This window comes from Pleurodeles waltl, chromosome 5, assembly GCF_031143425.1.
Source record: "Pleurodeles waltl isolate 20211129_DDA chromosome 5, aPleWal1.hap1.20221129, whole genome shotgun sequence".
NCBI lineage: Eukaryota > Metazoa > Chordata > Amphibia > Caudata > Salamandridae > Pleurodeles > Pleurodeles waltl.
The window spans coordinates 734862100-734887051 of record NC_090444.1 but is presented as its reverse complement, the minus strand read 5'-3'; the positions used below and the strand labels follow the sequence as shown (position 1 = coordinate 734887051).

Sequence of the window (24952 nt, the reverse complement as noted above, 5' to 3'; positions counted from 1 at the left end):
AAACTATTTTTATAAATTGGTTTTGGATTTTTAAACTGTTTCCTGTGTTTTATTTAAATACTGTTTTGTGATATTTGAATGCTTTACACTTTGTCTCCTAAGTTAAGCCTTGACGCTCGTTGCCAAGCTACCAAGGGTTGAGCTGGGATTAATTTACTGAGACCTAACTGTACCTATGTGGAGGTTGGTGGCTTGTTGCTAGGTGTAGGTACCTACCTGCCCTACCAATAACCCATTTTCCAACAGCCTTAATCTGTTTCAATGTAGCTGATGGCCCAGTAAACCAAGAGTACAACAGAATCAGCTGTGGAGTCATCTCCTCAGCGGAGAACCAGAAGCGAGACTGAGAGGCACCCTTATATCCCTGCTATTTCTCTGGCAGAGAGTGGCAGGACAGGGATGAGTTTTGCTTGGCCTTCTTGTGCTCTAAGTTTGACTTACCTCAAGATTTGGACTGTAATGGGGGCCTGTCGGGGAAATGCCCTCCAACAGTGGGAACGGACCTGTGCCCTTGACTTTGACTGAACTTCATTAACCTCTTTCGGTGCTCAGTGGTGTACAGTTTTGTTTCCCAAACCCAGATCACCTTCGGTATTATATAGGCACACACCTCGCAGGTCTTGGAGTCGCGCTTCGAACCCAAACCAAAGACATATCATGGATGGTTTGCCACAGACGTTGTTTGCAACAGACCCTATCGAATTTAAAGCCTTAGCCTTAGAGTTTAAAGTTTGAGGTGTGGACTCCGGTTCCTTGTGCACTGTAAAAAAATAATTTTGAGAAAATACTTGTCAACTTTTGAGGAAAAAGGAGTAAGTGAGCTCCAGATTCTTGTACAAAGTTTCAGGAAGAAAGGAATTGATGTTGACGTGCAGACGTGACACTTGTATGCGGGTCCATCATTACTTACGGGGTGGAACAAAGTCAAAACAGAGCAGTGTGGCGCAACATACCGGCACACAGGAGCAATACTTTTTTAATTTTTTCCGGTCTAGTCTGGTCCAAGGGGTTGGGGGTGGGGCTCTTGGAGGAGGAGGAGGAGGAGGAGGAGGAGGAGGAGGGGGGAGTTTACTCTAGTGCCTGGGGATATTCCAAATGTGAGGAACCTGCAATTAGAAGTATCCATCTAAAAAACCTAAGCATCAAAATAAAAGGCATACAACAAGACATGCTAAGGATGTTGATCATCTACTTTCAAAGATGAAATCGTACCAATGGAAAACAGACCACAGGCTTGTTGTAGAACTGGCATACTTACTATCTACTCAAATAGTTATCCTTTAGGATTTTTGTGTACCATGCATCAGCTGGTCTGAGAGAGAATTGCTGAGGAGTAATTGCTGCCACCCAAATAGAGTGATAAGAACTGGATTCTGGTGGGCCCGTGTAACTCATTCCCCTCACCTTCCTTTGCAGGCAGAGAACATGCAAGCCCTGTGGAAGGAATCTTTGTACAATAATTGATCATGGTCCAGATCATTTATATAGTCTGTGCTGGGTAATGCTGCACAATGTACACAGGCAAACAGCAGGACAAAGAACTTTGCTGCACCTGTGAGTAGAATAAGGTTAAGATTATTGTCTTTGATTCTAAATGAAGTCTTGTGCTACAGAGACAGAATTAGGTCCTAAAAAACATGGACATTTAGCATGGGGATTTGACTTGTTTGCAGAAGATATTTGTCTAAGACAGAAGCAGACAGAATATATCAAACCACAGCGGAAATAGCCAGTTGTCTCTTTTCAAAGCTACACAACTGGAGGGTGTATATTCTTGCTGTCAGAGGGAAAGTTATCAATTTCCTGGACATTAGTGCAGATACCAAGCATTGATGGGTTTTAATAAGGCTAGTTTCAGCTAGGAACATTTTAAATCATTATTTATTTACGATCCAGACAATGATGATCCACACTGTTTTGTGTTTGTCACCTATTGTGTTACAACTAGTTATTTTCACTGCTGAGATGGGCAGTTCACTAGAAAAATCTTCAAGACACTCATTTGCCAGGATTAAATGACTTACCTTCCCTACCAGACCTTGGTGAAGTTTAACTGGAGTTTTCAGTTAAGGACGCAACCCTAAATGGCATAAGGCGGACATTAGATATCTATTTTTTACTAAATGGCTGTTAAACGTTTCTACAGATTTATTTTTAACAACTTACACCCTACCTCAACAGATATTGTGTGGGCCACCTATGATGTCTTTACTGAACGGCAGGTATAAGAAATGTTGTAAATGTAGAAAGATGGCCTGGTGTGCGGTGAGCACCTATGGAGTTATCTTATACCAGGTCCAGGTATCCCCTATTAGTGAGGTGTAGGCAGTGTCTAGGAAGCCAGGGCTCAATAATGGTAGCTGTGGATGAGCAGCCAAGACTTATCTAGGAATCATGCAAAGCTTATGAAATACCACTACAGTCAAACAGCACTTGCACACCTGAAAGAACCACAGTGTTACAAAATAAAGGTACTTTAATATGGTAACACAAATACTAAAACAGTGAATAGGCAATACTCCAATAGGAGGTACGTAAGCACACTATTATGTACACATTAGAAGTCAGTGAAAGCAATAGAAAAAAATAAAAACAATAGAAAATAGTGAAGGCCCTAGGGAGAGACCAAACCATACATTAAGTAAGTGGAATGGGAAAGACAGTCATCCACTCAAGGAAGTTCAATCGGTAGAGGGGAGCTTGAGGAATTAGGAACCCCAAAAGGTAATTACCAGGGTGCCACCCAGTGTCCCTGAGAGAAGAGGTAAGTACCTCTTTTTTTCCCCAAACCCACAGACGAACTGGTGCAAGCCGGTTTATGCAAGGAGGGCACCAAATGTGTCCTTCAAAGCATACCAGTGGCTTTGGGAGACTACCCCTCCCAAAACCATGTAAAACTTATTTCCATGGGAGAGGGTGTTACTTTCCTCTCCCACAGGAAATCCTTTGTCCTTCCTTCCATTACCTGAGCAGGTCACGCAGTAGGAGGGCAGAAAACTGTCTGAGGTGTGGCAGCAGTACAGGCTGCCCGGAAAAAACTACTAGGAGCAATGCTGGGGGCTCCAAGGGTGGCATAATACATGCTGCAGCCCTGAGAGACCTTCCCTGACCACAGGGCCCTTGGTACCAGGGGTACCTTTTACAAGGGACTTATCTGTGTGCCAGGGCTGTGTTAACTGTGAGACAAAGGTACAGTTTTAGGGAAAGAACACTAGTGCGGGGGCCTGGTTAGCAGGGTCCCAGCACACTTTCAATCTGGCATCAACAAAAGGCAAAAAGTTAGGGGGTAACCATGCCAATAGTGGCATTTTCCTACAACGACCCAGAGCGAAATGGTTCGCTTCTGCACTGCCCAACCCTTATTCGCTCCAACGTACCACACAAAGAGCTGGTCATCCACCCGGAACCTTTTTGTGCGGTCAACGTAGAACGGCAACGGTCTTTTGGGGTCCAGTTGGTGGAGTCGCTCCTCTTCCTTAGAGGGATGCAGTGGAGCAAAGAACGTGGGCAAGGTGATGTTCTGACCCAGATGAAACAGGGTCACCTTCATTGGGGAGAAAAATACACGAGTTCCGAGTACCACCTTGTCTGCATAAATAGTGAGATATGGTGGCTTTGATGACAGGAGCTTGCATCTCACTCACCCTCCTTGCAGATGTTATTGCCACTAAGAAGGCTGTGTTAATGGTGAGCAGCCAGAGGGGAAGGTTGTGTAAAGGATCGGGGGGAGCAAACATAAGAAATGTGAGGACCAGATTTAAGTCCCACTGGGGCATAACAAAGGGCATAGATGGAAACACATGTACAATGGGGGATTTGAGCAGAGAAGGCTGATCAGGCAGCTGAAGAAATACCTATAAGGCAGAAAGAAAGCCCTTGAGAGTACCCAAGGAAGAACCCTGCTGGGCAAGTGTCAGAAAGTGCCACCCTTGACATGGTTCTCCCTCCACTTTTTGCCTAGTGTTGATGCCAACTTTGATTTAAAGTGTGCTTAGATCCTGCTAACCAGGCCACAGCACCAGTGCTCTTTCCCAAAATATGTACCTTTTTTCTACAATTGGCACACCCTTGGCACAAAATTAAGTCCCTTGTAAAAGATACCCATGGTACCAAGGGCCCTGTTGCCAAGGAAGATCCACAAGGGCTGCAGCATGTGTTAGCCCACCCTAGCGGATCCCTCACCAAGCACATGTACGCTGTCATTGCAGCTTGAGTGTGCTGGTAGGGAGAAAAAGGCAAAGTTGACATGGTACCTCTCTCAGGGTGCCATGCCCACAAACCACTGCCTGTGGCATAGGTAGCGGGACTAGCGACCTCTGCAAAGCTCCAGAGGACTGCCCTGCACCCGAAAGGACCAAGAACTCCTGTGGACAGCGGTCCTGTCCAAGAAGAAACAACAATTAAGGACTCCAACCTCAATCCGAAAGCTCGAATAATAACCACTCAGCACCCGATGCTTACAGCCCGTGTCCAGGTGGCCCAACCAGCTAGAGATGGTCCCCAGGCGATTCTGATCAAGTGCCCAACCTGGGTTGACCACTCCACCCCGCCATGACGACACCTGCAGAGGGAATCCCAAGTACCCCTGTGACTGCGAAGCTCTGGACAAAGATATTCGACAACTAAAGACACACTGCCCCTGCAGCCCCCAGGCCTTGGAAAACACAACCTCAGGCGCAGCAACGTTCAGAAGGAGGCCCTCCTCCTTGTCTAGCCTGTGGTTTGCGCGAGAAGACCCCCTGGACCTCACCTGCAGCCTCTGAGTGACCATCGGAGTCCCTTCATAGAGAATCATTGGAGACCAGACATCTTGTTTGCACCCTGCACCGGGCCTCCCCAGTGCCGCTGAGGGTGTATGTTTGTTGCCTACTTCTGCCCCACCCTCCCCTCCCCCAGTGATCCTCTAAACACCCTAGGTCTGCCCTCCGAAGTCACGGGCACTTACCTGCCTACAGATGTGAAACAGAGTGCCCGTAGCCTCCATAGGAGCCCATGTTAATTTTCTCTACACTCTGACCTCTGTACCCAGCCGGCCCCGTGTTTCTGAAGGTGGGTGTTTGGGGTTAACTTGAACCCCAACCTGTGGACTTCCTAACCCCCGGAACGTGGAACTTTAACTGTTGTACTTAACTGTAAAACTATCTAAATTTTATTTTCCCCCAGGAACTGTTTCTGAAGGTTGCACTGTGTCTATTTAAAAAAAAAGATTTTTGCCAATATTTCAAGAACTTTATAACTAATCGATTTCAAACAAAGTACTGTTGATACATGAGTGAAATATGAACCTACTGAATCTGCAACTTGAATCTTGTTGTTCTAAAAATAAATTACGAAAATATATTTTTGCTATATAAAAACTATTGGTCTGAAGTTAAATCAGTGAGTGTGTGCTTCATCTTTTGTCTGTGTGTGTGTATAACAAATGCTTTGCACTACCCTGTGATAAGCCTAACTGCTAGACCACACTACCACAAAAGAGAGCATTAGTATTATCTACTTTAGCCTCTGTTAAGCCTCTGGGGAACCCCTAAACTCTGTGCACTCTATATCTCATTTTGATATGGTATATACAGAGCCAGCGTCCTACAGCCGCCCCATCCCAGAAGTGACGCATCTGTCACTACTGTGAGATCTGGCTGGAGAAGGGAGATAAGTCTGCCTCTGACCCAATCGCAGTTCACTAAACACCAATGCAGGTCTTTTGCAGTTCACTCCGAGATCTGAAACGTGTCAGTAAGATTTCCCCGATGCTGTGCCCACTGGAACTTCAGGTCCCACTGCAGAGCCCTCACATGCCATCTGGCATGTTTGACTAAGAGGATGCAGGAAGCCATGTGTCTCAATAACATCAGAGCCTGTCTCACTGAAATACAGGACAGAGGCCGAAACTTTGGTATCAGAACCTGAATATCCAGGACTCCCTGCTCGGGAGGATAAACCCGAAAATGCACTGTGTCCAGAACAGCCCTGATGAAAGGGAGCTTTTGAGAGGGAGTCAAGTGTGACTTCGGCATGTTTATAGTGAACCCCAGCGAATGCAGGAGGTCTGCCATAGTCTGAAGGTGGGTGATGAAAGACTGGGGCGTAGGAGCCTTCAACAGCCAGTCTTCGAGGAGGGGGAAGACTGAAACCCCTAACCTGTGCAGATGAGCTGCTACCACCGCAATCACCTTGTGGGCGGGCTGGATGGGGATGTGAAAATATGCATCCTGCAAGTCCAACACTACCATCTAGTCTTCTTGGTCTAGGGCAGACAAGACCTGAGCCAGAGTGAGCATCTTGAATTTCTCCTTTTTGAGGAAGAGATTGACGTCCCTTAAATCCAATGTAGGGCAAAGACCCTTGTTCTTTTTTGGAATCAGAAAGTAGCAAGAATAACAACTACTACCTGCTTCTGACATCGGGATCCTTTCAATTGCTCCCTTGGCCAAGAAAGCAGTAACTTTCTTGCGGAGCAAGATTAAATGATCCTCCATCAGCCTTTCTTTCAATGGAAGGATAGAGGGAGAGAAAGATTGGAAGGGGGGGGAATAGCCCTTCTGAGTGAACTGCAAGACCCATTCGTCCGATGTCATGGATCGCTAGTGAAGGAGATGAAATTGAATCCTCTCTCCAGCTGGATGAATATGGTCTTGCAGAACCATACTAGGAGGGCTTGGGCGTTGCGTAAGAGGGGGGCTGGGTGTTGGCTGACCTCTGGCTAGACCCTCTGGGTCTTAAGGTACCACAACCTCATCCTCGCACTGGATGCTGTGATGATAGAGGACAGTGGCTGACCTGTAATTGGCGTGGTACCCCACCCCTTCCGAAGCCTCGAAAGGGACGAAAGGCAGACTGTTGGCGAGCAGGTGCCAAGAGGCCCAAGGTTCTAGCAATAGCTCGAGAGTCCTTCAACCGCTTCAGCGCTGAGTCTGCCTTTTCTCCAAAAAGGTGTCACCCATCGAAGGACATGGCCATCAGATTTACCTTAACATCCCCCGAAAAGCCAGAGGTACGTAGCTAGGTGTGGTGACAAAGGGCCACTGTTGATGAAATCACCCTGCCTAGCGAGTCGGTTGTATCCAAACCACACCGAATCGTAAACTTGGCTGCATATCTCCCATCTTTGACAGCCTGAGTGAGTGTGTCCCGTATGCCCTCCGGGACCTGGGGCAGCACCTGTGCCAAAGTATTCCATAAAGTATGGGAAAAACGTCTGAATAGGCATGAGGTGTTTAAAAACCTCAAGGACAGGCTGGAGGAAGAAAACATCTTCTTCCCAAGTTGGTCCAACCTCTTGGATTCCCTATCCAGGGGGTGCAGAACAGAAGGCACCATGGGAAGTGGAGGCTTGGACTGCCAAGTTCTCCGGGGTGGGGTGTTGGGTGAGGAAACTAGGGTCGTTAGGAGCAGAACCATGGTGGCGGGCCAATTGCCCTATTTACAAGGGCCCCTGTGCTGAGTTTGGCCCACGTCCCCAGCAGGACATCCGTAAGGGTCTCATTGAAAGGTGACATTGGCTCCGATGTAGCAACCCTCGGCTAAAGCAGCTCTGTCAGGATGTTAGTCCTGACCAGCACTGTAGGCATCTCTAGGTCCAAGACCTCAGCTGCTCTACGCACCACCATGGCATACGACGCTTCCTCCTCCGTAGCCACAGAAGGAGGTGAGAGCATACCTGCATCTGGAGAAGTATCCAGTCTACTAGCTTTCTGTAGATCCTCATACCAGTCCTGCTACTCTAATCCATACTCTAAAGGGTCCTCAGACCCCTTCCATTTCTCTTCATGCCTGGCTGTTCAAAAAAAGCTTCAGGCACTGATCTGGGCGGTTTCGGCACCGTCTAAGTCAGAATCAGCATTGTACAATGTCTTTCCGGCTCCAGATCATCTGGAATGAGGATGGGGCTCGCAACACTGGTGGGCGCTGGGGGGTGTCAACGTCGGGACTGGCGCCGGAGGAGGCCGACTGTAAGGAAACGGCACCGGTCAGGATCTGATATTGGATCCTGGGTCCCCAATGGAGCCAAGGCCAAAGCTGCCGGTGTAAACCCGATGGGGCCCCTGCCATCCCCACGGGGTCCGAAGACCACCCGTGGGTGAAGCCCGCTCGAATACAAGGCGCATGGCTTCGTAAAAGTCTTTGAGTGCGGGTCACTCTGGCTCCCGGATAAGGGGAGAGATGCGAAGTCGGCGCTGGCATCAGCTCCACGGAACCGTGCTCGGAACGTTGATGTTCCTGTGATGCCTCGTCAGCAGACAGGCGTGGCGAAGTTTAAGTCCGCTTGGACTTCTTTCTCTTCTTGTGCCTCTTCCCCGAGTGCCCCGAGGACCTAGAGTGCGAAGAAGAGGACTTGGGGTTCCTGGAACGGTCCCGCAACCTCCTCCTCGAGCGGGACAATGACCTCCTAGGAGTTGCGCAAACCGACGTCAACTGCCGGGCTGCCATCAGCATCAGGGACCGCTCTCTCAAAGCTTTTGGGGCCATGGCCCAGCATTTGGAGTACGACTTCACTTTGTGGTCTCTGTCGAGGTACCAGAGACATATCTGATGGGGGTCCGGCACAGACATGGCGCAATGGGAGGGTTGAACCCAATCTTCCTCAATGACATCCTTGCACAGACACCAAAAACCTGCGAAAAAAGGGTTGAAAAAAGGCCTGCCGAAAAATGCAGAGGGTAGTTTGATCCCAGACCTGCGCTTAACCGGCGTGGAAGGAAAAGAACTGACGTACAAGCACTGGGGTGGTGTGCCTTCACAGGCGACTGTGACATCACAGATGGCTCTAGCAACGCTGACGACGCCAGGAGTCGAACAATGCACGCGGACCAAATGACGCCACCAGACGGCGGGCACAGGGTATTGCACAGGAAATAATTACGTATTCGAAGTCGATGCCAGGGGATTTAAAGGTAAGGAATCTGTAGCTAGAAGTCTCTATCAGATTGTCTTTTTCTCATGTGACAATATTTGAACTTGTTTTGTTAGTTAAATGAGTACAATGGTAACTTCAATCACCTCATAGCGTTACAGTATACCAATACTATTAACTGAGTAAACTGATTCAAGTGACATTTGTTTACATCTTTGTAACGGTGAACTTTCTGTCACATACCTGTAACAGGCAGGTTACATGCTCTTCTTCAAGTCTTTGCTTTGTCAGAGCCTGCTCAACATCCCATCCTGATGCTGTAGAGCCTGTTCCAAAGCCAGTGCCTTTGGCCCAGTAAAGTTGCTGTTCCTCAACTGTGGCACTACTTTGTGTGCTTGAAACCTGTGGGTAGGCAGAACAAGTTATAGAAGACTCACATTCTGGCTTCAAACAAGTAGTTCATCTCAGATGTTCGACTAATTATTAATAGCAATTACAATGGGAGAAAAACTGTTTTAAATTTCTCTAAAAACAGGTTTGTACAAATACATGTTGATTACTAAGAGTAATTAATGTTTGAATACGTGCAAATTGCAGTTTTTCAGTACTACTAGCAAGTAGGCTAAGCGAAAAAGGGTACTTTCTTTGTCAAACAAGAAACGTCTTCTATATATAGTTGGAAATACTTTAAAAGAAGAAGTTATTGAACGAAGAGACTTTTGTACCCCAACTTTGACAACACCGATCCTCTTCATTTCCTTAAGCTCCTGAGACATTTATACTGCTACACGTGGAAACTGAAGACCTGAACAGCAGCACAGAGTAAACAATCATGAGGCTGAGGAGCATTAATTGATTATGAAATATTGTAAGGAAATGCCTCCTTGACATGGTTACCCCTGACTTTTTGCCTTTTGTTGATGCCAGTTATGATTGAAAGTGTGCTGGGACCCTGCGAACCAGGCCCCAGCACCATTGTTCTTCCTTAAACTGTACCTTTGTTCCCACAATTGGCACAGCCCTGGCACCCAGATAAGTCCCTTGTAAAGTGTCTTATGCCACCCTGGAGACCCCTCACTCAGCACATGCACACTGCCTCACATCTTGTGTGTGCTGCGGGGGGGGGGGGGATGCGTGGAGAATAAGACTAAGTCGACATGGCACTCCCCTCGGAGAGCCATGCCCACCTCACACTGCCTGTGGCATAGGCAAGTCACCCCTCTAGCAGGCCATGCAGTCCTAAGGCAGGGTGCACTATACCACAGGTGAGGGCATAGGTGCATGAGCACTATGTCCCTACAGTGTCTAAGCCAAACCTTAGACATTGTAAGTGCAGGGTAGCCATAAGAGCATATGGTCTGGGAGTCTGTCAAATACAAACTCCACAGTTCCATAATGGCTACACTGAAATCTGGGAAGGTTGCTATCAAACGTCTCCGCACAATAAATGCACACTGATGCCACTGTGGATTTTTTTGTAAAATGCACCCAGAGTGCATCTTAGAGATGCCCCCTGAATACCAGACCAACTCCTAGTGCTAGGCTGACCAGTTTCTGCCAGCCTGCCACAACCAGACGAGTTTCTGGCCACATGGGGTATAGTGCCTTTGTCACTCTGGCCAGGAACAAAGCCTGTACTGGGTGGAGGTGCTTCACAACTCCCCCTGCAGGAACTGTAACACATGACGGTGGGCCTAAAAGGCTCACCCCCTTTGCTACAGCGCCACAGGGCATCCCAGCGAGTGGAGATGCCCGCCCCTCCGGCCACTGCCCCATTTGGCGGCTAGGCTGGAGGAGATAATTAGACAAACAAGGAGGAGTCACTCACCAATCTGGCCAGCCCCTAAGGTGCCCTGAGCTGAGGTGACCCCTGCCTTTAGAAATCCTCCATCTTAGTTTTGGAGGATTCCCCCAATAGGATTTGGGATGTGCCCCCCTCCCCTCAGGGAGGAGGCACAAAGAGGGTGTAGCCACCCTCCAGGACAGTAGCCATTAGCTACTGCCCTCCTGACCTAAACACACCCCTATATTTAGTATTTAGGGGCAACACAGAACCGAGGAAATCAGATTCCTGCAACCTTAACAAAGAAGGACTGCTGACCTACAAGCCCTGCAGAGAAGACGGAAGACGACAACTGCTTTGGCCCCAGCCCTACCAGCCTGTCTCCAGACTCAAAGAACCTGCACAGCGAGCCATCCGACAGGGACCAGTGACCTCTGAAGCCTCAGAGGACTGCCCTGAACCGAAAGACCAAGAAACTCCCGCGAACGGCAGCAAAGTTCACCCACAGCAACATTTTTGCAACTTTTAAGCAACTTTTAAAGAACTCACTCTTGAGACTTCATCCTCTGCACCCAACGCCCCCAGCTCGAGCTCCAGAGAACCAACACTGCAGAGAGGACTCCCATACGACTGCAACCTTGTGAGTAACCTGAGACGACCCCCCTGCACCCCTACAGCGACACCTGCAGAGAGGATCCAGAGGCTCCCCCTGACCGCAACTGTCTGGAACAAAGAAGCTGACGCCTTGACCAAGCAATGCACCCGCAGCCCCCAGAACCAAGAGGAACCGAACTCCAGTGTAGGAGTGACCTTCAGGCGACCCTCTGCCTAGCCCAGTCGGTGATTGGCCCGAGAAGCCCCCTGTGCCCTGCCTGCATCGCTAGGGTGACCTCCGGGTCCCTCCATTGATTTCTACAGAAAACCAGATGCCTGCTAAGCACACTGTACCCGGCCGCCCCTGTGCCGCTGAGGGTGTGTTTTGTGTGCCTACTTGTGTCCCCCCCAGTGCTCTACAAACCCTCCCTGGTCTGCCCTCCGAAGATGCAGGTACTTACCTGTTGGCAGACTGGAACCGGAGCACCCCTGTTCTCCATAGGCGCCTATGTGTTTTGGGCCCTCCTTTGACCTCTGCACCTGACCGGCCCAGTGTTGCTGGTGCGGTGACTTTGGGGTTGCCTGGAACCCCCAATGGTGAGCTGCATATGCCCAGGAAACTGAACTTGTAAGTGCTTTACCTACCTCAGAAACGTAACCTTCCTTACCTCCCCCAGGAACTGTTTATTTTTGCACTGTGTCCACTTTTAAAATAGCTTACTGCCATTTTAACCTATACTGTGTATGTTACTGCTATAATTCCTTACTTACCTATGTGGAGTACCTTGCATGTTATGTATTTATCTCAAATCTTGTGGTTCTAAAATAAATTAAGAAAATATATTTTTCTATATAAAAACTATTGGCCTGGAGTCGAGTCTTTGAGTGTGTGTTCCTCATGTATTGCCTGTGTGTGTACAACAAATAATTAACACTACCCTCTGATAAGCCTACTGCTCGACCACACTACCACAAAATAGAGCATTCGAATTATCTAATTTTGCCACTATCAACCTATAAGGGGCACCCTTGGACTCTGTGCACACTATCTCCACTTTGAGATAGTATATACAGAGCCAACTTCCTACAAATATGTAAACAGAAAATGAACAGCAGTGTAGGATGCTGCCCTGGTGTGTGGTGGGCACCTATGGCACTTACACCTTCTACCAGGTCTAGACATTCCCTCTCAGTGAAGTGTAGGCAATGTCTAGAAGCCAGGCTCTCTAGAGGTAGCTGTGGGTGAGCAGCCAAGGCTTATCTAGGAGGCATGCAAAGCTTATGGAATACCACTGTAGTCACACAGCATTGACACACATAAAAAGAAAACACTCAGTTGTACAAAAATAAAGGTACCTTATTTTTGGAACAAATCATCACAAAATACTAGACAGGTAACCCACACTTAGGAGGTAATACACTAAATATATACACTGGTAATCAGAAATAGGCATAGAAAAGGTTAGAAAACAGTGCAAATAGTAATAACCAATAGTAACTTTAGGGGGAGCACAAACCATTTATTAAAAAAATGGAATGCGAACAAGGTACCCCCACCTAGGTAAGTAAAATCTGTAGAGGGGAGCTGGGAGTACTAGAAAACCACAGAGGAAAATAAAACAGAACCCCCCCCAGCGACCAGGAATGCAGGAGTAAGACACTGGATTTTCCCTAAATCACCCATAAGGAGGAAAAGGAGAAAAAGAAGACAACCAGAAAGGGCAGCAAGAAAACCTGCCATGGATTCCTGAAGAAAGAAGACCTGTGGAGAGAGGGGACCAGGTTCAAGAGTCACTGTGGAGTCCAGGAGGAGTAGGAGCTACTACCCACCCAGCTGTGGATGCAGGAGTTGATTGATGCTGATGAAGAACAGGTCAGCACTGCAGCCCTGGAGACGATGAAGAATTCCTGATGGATGAAGATGAAGCCCCATGCTGAAAGGAAGATTGCAGATGGGTGTCGGTGGAGGAATTCCACTTACAAGCCTTGGCAAAGGCAAACTCGTGGAAAAGAGGTGCTGCCAGGGACCAACAAGGCCCTGAAGGACTCAACCTAGGAGGGGGAGTCACAGGGGACCCTCAGCGTCGCAGAGTCCACAGGTGCAGAAGCAGCACCCCCAGCTGTCCCATAGGACGGGGACACAGGAGTCACAGAAGAAGCCCACACAGCACTACAAAGGGGGATCCTACGCCGCAGGAGAACCACACAGGAGGCTGTACTTTGCAGGATGGAGTGCTGGGGGCTGGAGCTACACGTCGCCTGAAGATCCCTTGGAGGAGATGCAAACAAACCTTGGGAGCTGCAAGAGATGCAGTGCATGGGTGTACTGTCCTGCGTGGGAAGGCAAAGTCTTACCTCCACCAAAGTTGGATAGCTGGCAGAGAGGACCAAGAGGACTACTCCGGACCACCACCCGTGATGCAGGATCCACACAGCTCAGCAGGAGAGGGGATCCACGCAGCCGGTCGTCGCTTGTTGTAGGTGCCTGCAGTTGCAGGGGAGTGACTCCTTCACTCCAAGAGAGATTCTTTCTTCTTATGCAGGCTGAAGAGTTGCAGTCTTCTGAGGATGCACGGCGAGGGAAATGTTGCAAAGCTGGAAGGAGCCCTGGAAACAATATTGCTGAGGAGTCCTTTCTTCTTGGAAGCAGCTTGTCGGGTCCTGGAGGTTCCAGTCGCAGTTCCGGAGGCCAGGAGTCAAAGCAGAGGTTGCAGAGGAGTCCTGCTGGAATCTTGCAAGCTGAATCTGAGGACCCACCCAGTAGAGAGGCCCTAAATAGCCCTGAAAGGGGGACTGGTCACCTAACCAGGTAAGCACCTATAAGGAGGGGGCTCTGGTGTCACCTGCCTGTGTGGACTGGTTTATGCACGGAGGACACCAAATGTGCCCTTCAAAGCAAACCAGTGGCTTGGGGAGGCTACCCCTCCCAAACCAGTCACACCTATTTCCAAAGGGGGAGGGTGTTACCTCCCTCTCCCAAAGAAAATCCTTTTGTTCTGACTTCCAGAGCTTGATCAGATCAAGCAGCAGGAGGGCAGAGACCTGTCTGAGGGGAGGCAGCAGCTGGGCTGCCCGGAAAACCCTGTACAACTGGTGGTAGCAATGTTGGGGGTCCTCCAAGAAGCCCCCAGAGTGCATGGAATCATACTTCCAATACTTGCAACAGTATTGAGGTATGGTTCCGACATGTTTGATTCCAAACAAGCCCAGGTTCGGAGTTATCATTATGTAGCTGGACACAAGTAGTGACCTATGCCTAGTACACACGTAAAATGTCATCCCTGCATTCACAAAGACCAGGAAAATGGAACTGGAGTTTGTGGGGGCACCTCTGCTAGTGCAGGGGTGCCCGCACACACAGGTAAATGCACCCTGCCCTCTAGGTTGAGAGGGCCTACCATAGGGGTGACTTATAGTGACCTGGTGAAGTTATCTGTAGTGAAAATGGGTGAGTGCACCCTTTCACGCAGGGTGCAATGGCAGGCCTGCAGAACCCTTTACTTGGGCTCCCAATGGATGGCAGAATAACTGCTGCAGCCCACAGGGATCCCCTGGAACCCCATTGCCCTGGTTACCTAGGTACCATATACTGGGGACTTACATGGGGGACTAGTATGCCAACTGTGGGAAGACAAAGGTACAGCTTAGAGTAGAGAGCAAAGCTACTGGGGTCCTGGTTAGCAGGATCCCAGAAGACACAGTCAAACATACTGACAACAGGCAGAAAATAAGGGTAACCATGCCAAGACAGAGGGTACTTTCCTACAGGCAGATAGCCTTGTCTGAAATAAGGCAGCTGTACAGCAGCAGCACTTCCCAAGAACCCATTCTTTTAATAATTGCCAGATTGCTATAAATCATCTAATAAGGTCAATAGATGAACACAGCTAAAATGACCTAACCAAAATTCTTCTTAACGCTGGCTTAGTGGGGTATGGCCATACTGTGGGAAAGATGTCTGCAGCTACTGAGACAGCCCAGCTGTTTCAGGCAAAAGTAGGCCTTCGAGACAAGTCGATCAGACTTCCCTTTGCAGAGATTTCAAGAAGTTTATTTAGGATGCTTACCACCTTTAAAAAATATCAAAGTGGCAGGGCAGAATTTTTACTCCTTCAAAGTCCACAAGCCAAATTCCAGATGGAGAAAGCGAAAGTCGAGAGGCCTCTTTTACACCTTGCAGCTATTACTAACCATTTGACATTGGCTTGAGGGAGGAACTCAAAAGAATGGAAAAAATACTTTCATCCTCAACTCCAAATGTAATGTGCTGCAGGAGTTAGTGGCAGTATGTCCCAACTGGCGAAAGCTTGGCAGATGCATTGAAAATAAAATGAAACAGACACAAAAGGACATCAAGACCTATTGGGGGGAGATGTGGGGGGGAGGGTTTTAACAAGACAACCAGATACATCTGCTTGTTAGATCAAAATAATTAAATGCTTAGAAAATTTGACCAGGGCCAGCCTTATCTGGTAGAGACATTTTATACTTGAAGATTCCTAATCTTAGAAATCCCCAAGGCAACAGATTCAGAGATTTTTCTCGAGCAGTACCCCTGAGAACCATTAGATGGTGTCAGCCGGTTCCACGCCCGTCGTAGTTTGTGCCGGATATGACGCTGCGGGATCGATATAGGTGCCGCCCTGGCACACTGATGTCAGTTTTTTTTAACGACTTTCAATGCCAGAAGAGCAGAGCCATTAAGAACACTGACCACCGGTCAGAACTAGGGCACAGGAAGGGTAGTCCCTGTTCCTACAAATCAGTTCACAGATTGGGGACGGTGGGTGGGTTGGTAAGGAATCTGCTACTTGAATGTGTCTCTACCAGATGAGGCCTTATGGAAGGTAAGTAACTAGTTCATCTGATAGAGACTTACTTCTAGTTACAGATTCCTTATCTTAGTTTAGATACCCAAGCAATACTATCCTTGGAGGTGGGTCTGCAAACCAAGAGCATACTAGGAAGTCCTGCAGGACCGAACAGGCAAAGTACCCATACCTCTGGAACTAACTGGCCAGCCAGTAGTGTTTGGTGAACGTGTGCAGTGATGCTCATGTTGCTGCCTGACAGATATCCAGGACTGTGGTAACGCAGTTGTTGCAGCTATCGCCATGGAAGGATGAGCATGCAAACCCTCGAGGGGTTGCTTTATAGCCAATGAGTAGCACATTTTAATGCATATAACAACCCATCTAGAGATGCGTTTCTTCTGCACTGTCTGACCTTTCTTCGCACCCACATACCAAACAGTCGATCAACTATACAGAACTCTTTTATACGATCAAGATAGAACACCATCGCTCTTTTTTGGTCCAGGCAGCGTGTAAACAAGTAATGCAAGGTGATACATTGGCCTACATGAAAGGGTGTGAGCCCTTTTGGCAAAAAGGATCCATGGTGCAAAGCACCACTTTGTCAGGATAATTGGAAAGGTAGGGTGGATTAGATGACAATGCCTGCAACTCACACACCCTGCAGCAGATGTAATGGCCACAAGGAAGGCTGTTTTTTAACATCAGGAGCCTCAGAGGACAATTATGGAGACACTCAAAAGGAGCGCACGTTAAGAAAGTAAAAACCAGATTCAAATCCCATTGGGGCTTTGTGAATGGTGATGAAGGGAACACATGGGTAAGACCCTTAAGGAATATTCTGACAATAGGAGAGTTAAACAAAGAGGGTTGGTCAGGTAATCTCAGAAAAGCAGAGACAGCAGACAAATGACCTTTGAGTATGGCCAAAGCAAAGCTATGCTGGATCAAAGAAAGTATAAACAAAATGACCTCTGAAAGAGGGGCACAGAGAGGGGTCAACAGACTTGTCTGTGCACCATGCCACAAATTTGATTCATTGACCGGTGTATCCCATTTTGGGGGAGGGACGGCTGGCTGCCAAGATAATGTTACAGACTTTAGGAGGAAGGTCAAAAGCTGTCAACTCAAACTCCACCAAAGAAGGCAGAGACTGGGCAGGTTCAGGTGGAGAACCATCCCCCGCTGCGACGGAAGATCCCACCGAAGGGGCAGTCTGATCTGAAGATCGATGGCCATGTTCAATAGCTCAGGATACAACTCTTCATGCCCAGTTCGGAGCCACAAGGATTACTTGGACCCAGTCATTTTTGATCTTCATGAGACCTCTGGAAAGAAGTGGTATGGGCGGAAAGACGTAGAGGAAGCCTGAGCTCCTGTCGAGATGCAAAAACGTTGCTAAGTGAGTGCCGCCTTGGAACGTCCAACGCGCAAAACTGCTGACATTGTGCGTTCTTTGCAGAGGCGAACAGATCTAACGAAGGATCTCCCTGCTGCTGAAAAATCCTTGCACCAACTCTGGATAGAGACTCTATTCGTGACCAACTAGACATTGTAGGTTGAGTTTGTCTGCTCTGGCGTTGAGACTTCGCCAAGTGTTGAACTCAGGAAAATTCTCTGATGTTCCAGCCATGTCCAGAGGCGCAGAGCCTCCTGACAAAGGGTCAACAACCCCACCCCACCCTGCTTGTTGCAGTACCACATGGCGGTGGTGTCAGTGAACACCTGCACTACTTTACCTTTGAGAGGGGGAAGAAATCCTTTCAACGCTAGTGCGATCACCCTGAGCTCCATAAGATTGATATGGAGCTGGGAATCCGCTGGAGACTAGAAGCCTCTGATCTCTGCCTTTACCATGTTGTTATCCCATCCCAGGAGTGACAGATCTGGGTGGGGAAGGGAGCAGGATCTTCCTCTAGCCCAACTGCGGTTCAAGAGCCACCACTGCATATTGTGCGCAGTTCCCTCAGAGATCTGTACCATGTCAGAGAGACTCCCCTGATGCTGCGCCCACCAGAACTTCAGGTCCCACTGCATAGCCCTCAAAAGCCATCTGGCATGTGATACCAACAGGATGCAGGAGGCCCAGCAGCCTCAGAGTCAGTTTAACTAAAATCGAGGACAGAGGCTAAAACACTGGTATCATAGCCGGAATATCTTGGACTTGCCGCTTGGGAGGATAAGCTCAAAACTGCACTGTGTCCCAAACAGCTCCAATGAAAGGGAGCTTCTGCGAGGGAGTCAGGCTTGACTTAGGCACGTTTATGGTGAACCCCAGCGACTGCGGGAGGTCTGCCGAAGTTTGTAGGTGGGAGATGATAGCCTGGGGTGAGTTCACCTTCAAAAGCCAGCAGTCGAGATAGGGGAAGACTGAAATCCCTTATCTGCGCAGATGAGCTGCGACCACAGCTATCACCTTGGTCAACACCCACAGACGCTGGAAAGGCCAAAGGGAAGCACAGTGAACTGAAAATGCTTGTGGCCTTCTGTAAATCGCAACCTACGTCTGTGGGCAGGCAGGACGGGAATATGGAAATAGGCGTCCTGCAAGTCCAATGGTGCTATTGAGTTGCCTGGGTCCAGGGCAGATAGAAACTGAGCCAGAGTGAGCATTCTGAACAACTTCTTCCGGAGGAAGAGATTGAGCGACTGGAGGTCTAGGCTAGGGCAGAGTCCCCTGTCCTTTTTGGGTACCAGAAAGTAGCAGGAGTAACAATAACAACCTACTTCTGGCACAAGGACCCCCTCTTGGGCTCCCTTGGCCAAGAGAGATGTACCTTCTTTGCAGAGCAGTGCCAAGTGATCCTTCATCATGCGACTGTAGGATGGTGGCATGGATGGAGAGGTAGTCTCAAAGGGGAAGAAGTAGACCCTTAGGACCATTTGCAAAACTACTTGTCTGATGTGACTGCCATCGAGGCAGGTGATTGTGAATCCTGCCTCCGACTGGTCTCTGTTGGTGAAGTGTGGGGCTAGGAAGGTTTGAAGGCTGGTGTAGAGGGGGGCGATGGACTGGCTGGACTTCTGTTTCCCTGAGCCATGAGCATGTCAGATCCCACATCCCGGCCACCACGAGGTTTGGCAGCATGAGCGGCATGGTGGCTAGAGGGGAACGGACGTGGTTGGGTGCTCCCGCCATAGCCATGAAAGGGTCGAAAAGCAGACTGAGTGGGGCGAGAGGCAGCTGCGAGGCCTAAGGACCTGGCTGCAGCCTGGGACTCCTTAAAGCACTTGAGTGCAGAGTCTGCTTTGTCTCCAAAGAGATGAATGTCATCAAGGGCATGTCACCAAGGGTGGAATGGACATCCCCCAAAAAGCCAAACATCCTCCATTAGGTGTGGCACCTCAAGGCCACCGTCGATGCAACTGATCTACCGACTGAGTCGGTCGTATCCAGCCCACATTATACTGTGAACTTCGCCACGTCTCTCCAGTCAGCAACAGCTTGGGAGAAAATGGCTGGGGCCTCCACCGAGACCTGTGGCAGCACCAGCACAACCCTGTCCCATAAAGAATGGGTGTAATGGCCCAAAAGGAAAGCTGTGTTAACAGACCGCAATGCCAGGCTGGAGGAAGAAAACACTTTCTTCTCAGGCTGATCCATCCTCTTGGATTTTCTATCCAGGGGTGTGGAAGGGAGTGTGCCCGGGGAGGCTTATATAGCCAAGCTCTCAGGGGTCAGGTGTTGTGTTAGGAACACTGGGTAATTTGGAGCTGGTCTAAGGCGGTGGGCAGTTGTCCTGTTCACAGGAGCCCCTGTGTTGGGTTTGGGCCCGGTCCCCAGCAGGACATCAGGAGGGCTTCATTAAAGGGCAAAAGAGGTTCAGAAGTGGAAGCCCCACCCTGAAGCACCTATGTCATGTTCATGGGATCTTCTAGCTGGTATTCCAAAGGGTCCAGCAATCCATCCCAATCCTCATTGTACCCCAAACCAAGGGAATAAGGGTCAGGACCCGACCTAGGGAGCAAGGTCCCTGTCAAAGTCGGTATCAGCGCTGTGCAACGTTTGGTCCAGCTCCGTGTCGCAGTCGGCAATGAGGACGGGGTGGACACCGACTGTAGGCACAGGCGACAACCGGAGCATCAACGTCAGAGCTGTCGTCGGGGGAAGGTCAAGTCGGTACGACCAACACTGTTTCGGATCCAGGAAAAGATTCATGGATGCCCCCAGGAGCCAGATACCCCGAAGCGGGCCCTGCTGACTCCGTGGTTCTGAAGGCGCTCCAGCGGAGTTAGATTGCCCAAATATAAGACGCATGGCCTCATAGAACTCACAGAGTTAAGCAGGAGTAGTTACGACTCTCAGAAATTCAAGGAGGCGCAAAGTCGACCCAGACGCAGGCTTCTAAGATGAAGGCCTCCGACCTACTTTTGGTCAAGAGCTCGCTCCCCCACGCTCGCAGCACCACCTAGCTGTGCCCTTGTTCCCTGTCCCCCGCCCACGCTGCTGTTCGCATGTTCGAGGCCCTCCTCCACCCGCAGGCTCCCGCCTGCGTCTCATCCCTGGTGTCTAGTGGGCTGCAGGTAAGCGTCCCTAGACTTGCGCTTTGTTTACTGGATTATTGAGACTTTTTCCTTTGTTTTTATTGTGTCGTATTTGTGCCTCTTTTTTTGCCTTTGTGCCTTACTTGTGCCTTACTTGTGCCTTTGTTTATTGTATTCGCTTTATTGTGCCTTCTTGTGTGCTCCTCTAGCGGCTCTCCGAGCCGATCCTCAGACTTCCCGCCGCTGCCTCCCTGCGCCCCCGCCCCCCACTTCGCTGTTCCCCTCCCACCCCCCAGCTTCTCCTCCCTCCCTCCCTTCTTAATGGCGGTTGCGCGCAGCGGGTGCGACACTGGCACACCGGAGGCAAGCCAGTCTGCGCCCATCCGCGCCTGGACCGCACCCAGCACCAGTCCCCCTGGTCCTTGCCCCCCCCACACTACCAGACACCGTTACTCCACCAGAGACCTCCATGCCCTAAACACAGGACGCACCGCCACCTGTTTCCAGTCCTCTCCCAGGACCACCAAAGGACCCTTCACCTGCCAAGCCTGCCATTTCTCCTGCACCCTAAAGAGCAACGACAGACCCACCAACAACTGCATCCTACTCAACACTCGCTCCATCCACAAACACACTATCGAACTTTGGGACCTGCTGACCTCCTTATTACCGGACATCGCCTTCCTCACTGAAACCTGGACAAACTAGGCCTCTGAACCAGACATTGCCATTGCCATCCCTGAAGGCTACAAGATCACCAGGAGAGACCGCACCAATAAGCCAGGAGGGGGAATTGCCATAGTCCACAAAAGCATCATCAAAGTCTCTACCAGCACCCACGACACACTAAACTCTGCTGAACACCTTCACTTCAACATCCACGTCAATGCCAACACCACCCTCAAAGGAACACTGATCTACAGACCTCCGGACCCCCGAGCCCAATTCTGCGACACCATCTCCGACATCGTTAGCGCCCAGGCCCTCACCTCAGTAGATGACACCCTCCTAGGCGATCTGAACTTCCATCTTGATAACAACAACGACATCAACACCAACCACCTACTGGACAACCTCGCCAACCTCGGATTCAAATAACTCGTCACCTTACCTACCAATGCATCCACTTCTCCTATAAAAAACCAGCTACTCACCACCACCGCAAACAATCCCCCGACGCAAATGGAGCAAAATCTCAACAGAAGAACTGATCTCCACCCTCGCCCAGACCACACCGCCTACAACCACTCACCCCGACAAAAACGCACCAACCTGCACCGCTGGTAAGCAGACTGTTCCAACACCCTCGCACCGCTCAAAAAACCCTCAAACACCTGGCACAGCAACAAACCCAACTGGTTCACACCCGATTTACAAATCTCCAAACGAGAATGCCGAAAAAGAGAGAAGGCCCTCCGCCTGGATCCCAGCAAACACAACCACATCGCACTCAAGGAGTCCATCCGCAAGCATCACCATCTGATCCGCACTGCTAAAAGGGCCCATTTAAAAAACTGCATAGATAACAATGCCCACAACAGTAAAGAACTCTTCACATCGTCAGAGACCTCTCAAACCCCAGGACCTGCTCCAGCGAAACCCCCCCCACGCAAGAGTTCTGCAACTCCCTCGCCACCCATTTCCGCCGCAAGATAGAAGAAATCCACAACAGCTTCAATCCCAATCTGACCACAGATACCCTCAAACCGGACGCCCTGACACAGGACCCCCCCCCACCAACACCAACTCCTTCACACCTGGACCCTCGCCAACAAAGATGACATCGCACACACCATGGCCTCCATCCACTCCGGATCCCCAGCGGACCCCTGCCCCCACCACATTTTCAACAAGGCAAGCAGTATCATCGCTCCCCACCTTTGCAACACCATCAACAGCTCCTTTGAATCAGCCAACTTCCCAGAAATCTGGAAACACACAGAAGTCAAGAAGCACAAGGCAGACCCGGATGACCCGAAGAACTATCGGGCGATCTCCCTCCTCCCTTTCCCAGCCAAGGTCATTGAAAAAGTCGTCAACGCCCAAATCTCCTGTTTCCTAGAAGACAGCAAAGCTCTCAACACCTCCCAATCCGGATTCAGAAAAAAATCACAGCACCGAGACCACACTCATCGCTGCCACGGATGACATAAGGATCATGCTCGATAAAGGTGAAACCGCAGCACTCATCCTGCTGGACCTCTCCGCTGCTTTCGACACGGTATGCCATTGCACCCCACATAAATGTCTCTACAACACCGGAATCCGCGACAAAGCCCTCAACTGGATCTCATAATTTCTTACCGGCAGAACCCAGAGAGTCCGCCTTCCACCATTCCAGTCAAAAGCCTCCAGAATCATCTGTGGCGTCCCCCAGGGTTCCTCACTCAGCCCTACGCTCTTCAATGTCTACATGGCCCCCCTCGCCAACATCGCACGAACACACCACATCAACATATCATACGCAGTTGACACTCAGCTGATCCTCTCCCTCACGAATGACCCTACTACTGCAAAAAACAACCTCCATAACGGACTTCTCGCCATCTCCAGCTGAATGGAATCAAGCCGCCTCAAGCTCAACACAGACAAAACTGAGGTCCTCATTTTCGGCCCCAACCCTTCAGCTTGGAATGACTCCTGGTGGCCCAAGACTCTAGGCACCGCGCCCTCGCTCACCACCCATGCTCGCAACCTAGGCTTCATCTTGGACCCCACCCTCAGCATGGCTCAGCAGGTCAACGCAGTCTCCTCTTCCTGCAACAACATTCTCTGCATGCTCCGTAAGATCTTGAAGTGGATCCCCGTCGAGACCAGAAAAGCCGTCACCCACGCCCTGGTCAGCAGTAGATTGGACTACGGTAACACCCTCTATGCTGGAACATCAGACAAACTGCAATCAAAGCTACAACGAATCCAGAATGCAACCGCCTGCCTCATCCTCAACGTACCACGCCGCAATCACATCTCCCCCCACCTCAAAGACCTGCACTGGCTACCCATACCAAAGAGGATCACCTTCAAGCTCCTGACCCACGCTCACAAAGCCCTCTACAAAACAGGACCCGCATACCTCAACGACGGACTCACCTTCCACACCTCCGCACGCCATCTCCACTCCACCAGCCTCGCCCTTGCCACCATCCCCGCATCAGACACACCACTGCCGGAGGAAGATCCTTCTCACACCTCGCCGCCAAGACCTGGAACTCGCTAGCGCTCCAGTTATGCCAGACCCAGGACCTCCTGACGTTCAGGAAACGCCGCAAAACAAGCCTTTTGAGACCCTAATGGGTGAGTAGCGCGCTTAATAAATAAATTATATATAAACTGATTGCGGCCTGGAACAATGACACTCCTTTTCCCTCGTTTTGCCAGCCAATGGATGGGGTGAAGTCGAAGAGCGCTTTTTCTTCTTCGACTTCTTTGTGTGCCCTAACTTACCCAACCATCCTGAGGACTTTGGGTGGGACGATTAAGAATGGGGCTTCGTGACCGTTCTCGCGACCGTCCTCTCAACCAAGATCGAGCGCATCGAGGAGCTGAGCGCAGGGCTGCAATGAGCTTTAGGGACCTCTCCCTGAAAGCTTTCAGATTCATGGCCCGTCACTGGAAGCCCGACTTTGGGTCATGGTTGCACTCCAAACAACACAAGCACACAAGGTTGCGGATCCGTCAAGGACATCACCCGATGACAGGATCCACAGGGTTTGAACCCAACATCCTCGATACACCAGGAGTATAGCCACTCAAAAATCTTCAACAAAATGTTGAAAAAAGACCAGTCAAAATTGATTTGTGCTGGCTGGCACAGTAAGAAAAGAACTGAAGTCAACATGCCAGGGCGGGGCCTATATAGGTCCCGTGATGTCATATGTGGCACACACAACGCCAACTACAGACGCGGAGCCGACCAATGCCACTTGATGGCACGCAGGGGTAGTGCTCAAGAAATATCTCTGGAACCAGAATGGTGCCTGGTGGAAATTCTAAGGTAAGGGATCTGCAACTAGAAGTCTCTATCAGATAATGAGACCTCCGGGGTTATGTTTTGAAGATAGCCTGGGCAGGGGAAAACTTGTCTGCTCCTCCTGACAGGAACTGGAAAAATGCTCCGGCCAGGTGGAGCAGATATTTCTTTCCCTGCCTGCACTCTTGTGGGAGCATGGATAAATACCTGCTCACACCAGGCAGGAGCAATGCCGGCTCACACTGCACTCAGGGTGAGTGCAGGCAGGGGAGCCGGCGGGCCACGAGGGCCCATGGACTCCTCGCGTGGGCGGCAACGTTCTGTGTTGTGGGTGTCCGGTGGGCACAGGGGGGAACCCACTTTAGGCCCGGAAGATGGGGATCTTCATGGTACATAGATGCTAAGAGAGAGGGGCCACGTGCCCCACTCCCCATAAAAAAGAAGTAGGCCCCAGG

General features: G+C 49.9%; 1 protein-coding gene across 4 annotated transcripts in view; it reads right to left on the bottom strand.

The window, feature by feature from the left end:
- The window catches only part of BIRC6 (baculoviral IAP repeat containing 6), a 1722273-nt gene that overhangs the window by 252879 nt on the left and 1444442 nt on the right, over nucleotides 1–24952 (bottom strand). For all 4 annotated transcript variants that reach the window (XM_069234691.1, XM_069234693.1, XM_069234692.1 and 1 more), the window contains one exon: nucleotides 9095–9253. In XM_069234691.1, the coding sequence (XP_069090792.1) occupies nucleotides 9095–9253 (159 nt within the window). The remainder of the gene's footprint in view (nucleotides 1–9094; nucleotides 9254–24952) is intronic.